This window comes from Uranotaenia lowii, chromosome 2 (genome assembly GCF_029784155.1).
Source record: "Uranotaenia lowii strain MFRU-FL chromosome 2, ASM2978415v1, whole genome shotgun sequence".
In the NCBI taxonomy this organism is placed as follows: Eukaryota; Metazoa; Arthropoda; class Insecta; order Diptera; family Culicidae; genus Uranotaenia; species Uranotaenia lowii.
The window spans coordinates 271,448,080-271,454,170 of NC_073692.1; the positions used below are offsets into that span (position 1 = coordinate 271,448,080).

Genomic DNA, 6,091 nt, shown 5'->3' on the forward strand with positions numbered 1-6,091 from the left:
TCTGTTTATCCTGTTTAGAGAGTAATCGTTCTTGCGTGGTATTTTCTCTTGATGTTTTCTCCACCAGGAGATCGACAGCATTCCTTTGTTGAGTTGTGCCGAGTTGACTCTCTGGTGAGCTCTTCAATTCTCCCGAAATCATATGTTTTTGTGTACAAACATTTGCGGCCAAGATGAAACATTTACGGGTGAGATTGAAAACATTTTTAATGGCTGCGTCCGACTTGTTGAATTAAACTTAACGATGAAATGTACGCAGACAAGATACACTGAAAACTATTAATACTGTCAATTGGGAAGAGTTTAAAAAAGCTGAAAGTATCCTTTAAATTTCTTTTTGATTTTCAGAATAAGGGCTTCATATGGAATGTTTATATAAATTTCAACACAACTTTTTTTTTGTGTTAACAGTTTATCACCGCTGGTTTATGATTTTAATTTAATGATTAATGGCATTTCGGTGAATTATACATTCTAATAGGAAGAATTTCAAATGAAAGTAATGAAAATTATAGACGGATAGATTAGATTAGGAAGCATGAAAGGTGTTGAAAATGAGCCAAGAGCGTGATTTGAGAAAACTTCTTGCCGCACAAGACCATTTGTCCCACATCGTATTATTGTCTAGAACAGTGGTTTTCAAACTTTTTTCCTTCACAGCCCCTTTTGAAAAATTTTCGAGCTCAACGCCCCCCTGGGCAAATTTTAGAAAATCTTGAAAACAAAACAATCTTGATCGTTGAAAAACCATTAGCTTTTGACTATATGTTGTTGTTAAACTTAACTAAAAATTCATTCAAATTTATTTGAGGGATAACATAGGTATGCGTTGTTTTTCGAAATTAGGTTTTATGAACTTATACCCTTTGGCTTCAAGGGCCTCAAACAGTTAATTCTGTGTAAAGTTTCCTCGACAAAATTCTATAGTCAACATTGATTTGCATTATTATTATCAGGTACTAATAATAACTAATTACTGTCAAGCTGGCAAAACAACGTAAAAAAAGTATTATTTCTTAATTTCTGAATTTCAATCCTGTTCAAAGTTATGCAGCATTCACGGGTCTTCAAGTTTAAATAAGATTTTAGTTACTGAATTCCAGCAATGTAAGTGATAACCGAACAGATTAAAACATTTAATTTTAATTTAAAAGATTATCCATGGCAAATGGCACAATAGATTTTTTTAAATCGATTGAAATAAGAACATAAAATAAAAAATTTCTTTCCTGAACCAATTTTTTCATTTTTTCTTTCTAAAAAATCTATTACTAAATCATAAATAACGCCTTTTTACACAGATCTTTTCGAAGGTTAAGCAGATTTTTTGAGATAATAAATTTTAAAGATTATGAAGCATTCTAAAATCAATTAAAAATCAAGCCATTAATCCTTCTAAGCATAACCCAAAATAATCTTACAAAACCAGATCATCATGTGGAGCGTATACAAAATCTGTGACAGTTAAAAAAAAATGTAGATACTTTTTAAGAAAAAAAATATTGAGATAACGGAACAAAAATTTGCTTGCAGCTTCGAGAAATTATAGATATTTAAGTCTTGAACTTGATGTTTAGTTATGTAACGTAATTCGTAATTGTTATTTCAAATCAACATTGTTTCGTGATTTGTGAAAATGGTAATTACGACCTTACCGCCCCCTGGAGCCCTTACAACGCCCCCCGAAATTCAAAATGGAGCTCACTGCCCCCCTAGAAGCTCTCAACGCCCCCAAGGGGGCGGTAGGGACCACTTTGAAAACCACTGGTCTAGAAGAAGCAAAGCCGATCGGGGTACGAAAAACACGTGCTTCGATCCATCCATGTATCATTGTATAGATCAATGCAAAGTCAGCCTATCGACTTTGCTTCTTCTAGACAATAATACGATGTGGGACAAATGGTCTTGTGCGGCAAGAAGTTTTCTCAAATCACGCTCTTGGCTCATTTTCAACACCTTTCATGCTTCCTAATCTAATCTATCCGTCTATAATTTTCATTACTTTCATTTGAAATTCTTCCTATTAGAATGTATAATTCACCGAAATGCCATTAATCATTAAATTAAAAACTTTTTTTTTTATCAATGCTTGCCTATGAATTTACCAACAGATCATGACATCGCAGACTGCGAAAAATCTGTATTTGGATTAAAACTATTATCACTGACCACACAGACATGACACTTAAAACAGAAATTCAACCATTTTCTGTCTAATTTTTTGTTGTCAGATTGTGCAGGTTCGCAATACCGACGGCAGATGGCGAACTTGGAAAATTTGACAACAAATGCCCTGTAGGAAAAATCGTCCTGTTTATCCCGATTTTATCGTAGAAATTGCGTGTTTTATTTTTAAAGTTGGGTGGCATTTCCTAACTGGGATAGCATTTCTTCAAATCGATCGATGCACTCTCTGGAATCGACATTGCGTACTGTTGGAAATTATCCAGAAAACGAAATCGAGTGTCCAGTCAGTATGGTCAGTGCTATTAAATTTGCAGATTAAATTTGGATTAATACTAAAAAATAGACAGAATATAGTGTAAAAGGCTTCTTTTGAGAAAAAAAAGGCTTCTTTTGAGAAGTAACATTATTAATCAACTAGCATTGAGTCTTTAAAACTTGTACCGCTATAAACAGGATAGAGTCAATTTACATCAGTTACACGAAATACCGAGCTGGGCGATTATATTAGTTCAGCGTTAGTTTATTTAATGATGCATATATTTTTAATATTGCTTTCGGCCAGATATTGCTCAGACACAGATTTTCCCTGATTTTGCCCTGAGTGCTCAGATTTTACAGACTTTTTTCCTGCCCACTCCTTAAAACTTAATTTTATTAGTAAGATCGGCATGGTAAACTGTGTTTTATTACATTTATTAACTCAAACCCAACACCCCTTCACACAATAACCTCCCCCCCCCTTGCTCACGCGCATCACCTAAACCCTTGTTTGGTATACCAAATTTGAGATCTTCCCTTATGCACAGACGTACACAGACTTTTTTCAAAATGCACTGTTTATGTATTCTCAACACCTGGCATCCCTGCTGAAGATCCGACTGAACGAAACCTAACGAAACATGCTTTCTTTTGTTATGTCATTCATTTTTGTTGAATCAGAAAAAGAGTTAACTTTGCTGTAAACGGTGGACGGAATTACGAACCTTTTCTGAACCGCAATCCAAGAACATGTCATCCGGTGGTTCTGAAAAGCAACAGCACGGTTTCAAAATCGACGAACCTGGCCGGCAGCTGAAAAAGTCCGAAATTGACTTCATGCGATTGATCGAGCAGCAGAATCTGCAACGAGTTCAGAAATTGCAACGCCAGCGAAGAAATAATAAGCTGACGGGATTTGCCCTAGGGGGCACGGTCTTGGCCATCTACCTGTACTCGATGTTCTCGGTTAAACAGGAGCGATTCCTTGATGACTTTGAAGAGCCTTTGAAAGTGGAAAAAGTTCCAGAAAAACAATAACCTGAGGTATTGGGAAGTTTGTTTGGTTATTAGAGCTATAAGGTAAGTTTAAACAACATGGTGTAATTGGATTGTTTTTTTGTTATACAAGTTCGGATGAATAAACCGAGCGGTTTAACTTCCCTAGAAAAATGTAGAGTAATACCACGTAATACATACAGTAGAACATAATTAATGTAGAGAATAACAGAAAAAATAATAATATGTTATTTGTAATAAATACTGATACCAAACCGTAGCTATCAAAACCAACAGTTGGGTCGTCGCGACTATTACGGCCCCCTTCCCTATTAACCTAGTGAAACGAATACACTCGGCACATTGAAACTTTTGTAAAAGTGAAAGGCCTTTATTAGACTAGTTGTAATTATAAAAAAAAAAATATTCGTAATAACCAAATCCTCGCATTTTAATCAGTTTTGTGATTTCTTGGTTTTAAAAGCTAGAATATGCAAGAGAAGTTCAGTCAAGTATCAGGCTGTTTAGATTCGATCTAAGGGATCATTCAAATTTTACGTAACGCGTTAAGGAGGGGAGGGGAAGGAGGTGTTACAGCTTGTTACGTTTTGTAGGTTTTTGAATAATAATCTCGACTCGGTAAGAAGGAATGGATGAACAACTATTTGCTTCTTGTTACAGGTTAAACAATTTCTACTATGTCATCATCATTCGTTGCTAAATCCCTGGTTCCCGCGAGCGGCGTGCGCTTACCTCCGCTGCCTACTATTCGGGATCTAGTTCGGCTCTACAAGTTGCGCGCCATCAAACAATTATCGCAAAACTTTCTCATGGATGAAAATCTGACAGGGAAAATTGTGCGATCTGCCGGAAATATTAAGGACAAATACGTATTGGAGGTTGGCCCAGGACCCGGTGGTATTACAAGATCCATTATTCGCAAGTTTCCTCGTCATCTGGTTGTGGTGGAAAAGGACAGACGATTTTTGCCCACGTTAGAACTGCTGGCAGATGTTTCCAAAGATTATCTTCAAATGGATATTGTGCGTGGAGACATATTGGACTATCCTACTGCGGAGGCATTCCCAGATTGCCCTAAATCAGATTGGAATGGAAAAAGGGCACCTATAAACATAATCGGAAATTTACCATTTGCCATTTCCACAAGACTGCTCATAAATTGGCTACGCGATATCAGTCTTCACATTGGTGTCTGGAATTTGGGACGAGCCAGTTTAACTTTAACTTTCCAAAAAGAAGTGGCCGAGAGAATAGTTGCCCCTATGCTTTCCGAATACCGATGTCGGTTGTCTGTTATGAATCAAATCTGGAGTCGACCGGAATTGAAATTTATTATTCCTGGACAGGCTTTCGTACCCAAACCGGATGTCGATGTAGGGGTCGTCACGATTGTTCCGTTGAAAACGCCTCTCACCACAGTTCATTTCGATATTGTTGAGAAAGTTGTGCGACATATTTTTTCCATGCGTCAAAAATATTGCCGCCGTTGTGTTTCCAATTTGTATCCGCCGGATAAGCGAGATGAACTAACGCAGTTGACGTTTCAAATGGCGGACGTAGATCCGTTGGCTCGATCGTTTCAACTTTCTACCGAGGAGTGCCTTCGAATAGTTGAGGCGTACGATCAGTTGGCGTTAAAGCATCCAGAACTCCGCAATTATGATTATAGAGCTCCCAAAGCTCAGATGGTAGATGAAGGGCACTGAATTAACACGAATGATGTGATTAGTAAATAAACTAGACATAAAGAATAAAATCGTCGAGTTATTGTTTAAAAAAAGAAAATTCCTAATTAATTTAAACTTCTTGGCATAGTCAATACTTGTTAGAGTTCTTTAGTAGCCGAAGGAAATTGCGCAACTATTATATTGAAGACCTATTCAATTCACACCAGTTTTCGAACATTTGTAGCATCTTTTAACATATAAAACAATTAAACGCACAAGCAGGATGGCTCCGGTTTTTGCGATAGCGTAGCTCTGGTTGTCCCCTTTATATATGCAACGGCTCATCTCGGTCAACCGCGTAGGGATGAATCATCCTACAGGATGAAAATCTCAGAAAAAAATCGGTGAACCGTGGGCATGATTGAGAGCTTATCTATATCACTTTAATATAAATGGGTATACCTTGGCGTATAAAAACATTAAATATAGAATAGTGAGAGTATCACAGTTCAGCGTTGTTATAGGCATCAACTTTACTTCTGACCATAAGTGAAACGGAACCCTTGATGTCGGTCTCACGGCTTTTCACTGCTCAATCACATGGACGAAATGTTCCGATAGCTGTGTCGGTAAATTTTACCTTTTTATTATTCTCCGTGTACTTGAGGAGGCTGACGATCTGTGGAAGCTGCAAATCAGTCAATGTTTCATAACAATCGACACGATGAATGGCTAAATATACAAATAAGTCTGCCTCCAAATGCGACCGTTTCCCTACATAGCACTCTGTTTTGGTTCGATCTGAAATTGTGCCATTACGCGAAAATTGTGGTGTAGTGATAAAAAGTCAAATATGTTGTTTATGTGCTCAAGGAGAACAATTGGCATATTTGTCAGTACTCCGACCAAATCCAAAATTTTGAGTAATTTTAAAGATCAAGCATCAAGTAGGAAACAGAAAA

The 6,091-nt window shown here is 37.0% G+C and overlaps 2 protein-coding genes across 2 annotated transcripts; both read left to right on the forward strand.

Annotated features, from left to right (window-relative positions):
• The first annotated feature begins 3,097 nt into the window (after positions 1-3,097).
• On the forward strand, positions 3,098-3,483 carry LOC129745887 (cytochrome c oxidase assembly factor 3, mitochondrial). Its single transcript, XM_055739258.1, has one exon. The coding sequence runs from the start codon at positions 3,196-3,198 to the stop codon at positions 3,481-3,483; it is 288 nt and encodes a 95-aa protein (XP_055595233.1). The 5' UTR covers positions 3,098-3,195.
• A 656-nt stretch (positions 3,484-4,139) lies between these two features.
• Positions 4,140-5,218, forward strand: LOC129745885 (dimethyladenosine transferase 1, mitochondrial). Its single transcript, XM_055739257.1, has one exon. The coding sequence runs from the start codon at positions 4,140-4,142 to the stop codon at positions 5,166-5,168; it is 1,029 nt and encodes a 342-aa protein (XP_055595232.1). The 3' UTR covers positions 5,169-5,218.
• Positions 5,219-6,091: the final 873 nt, after the last annotated feature.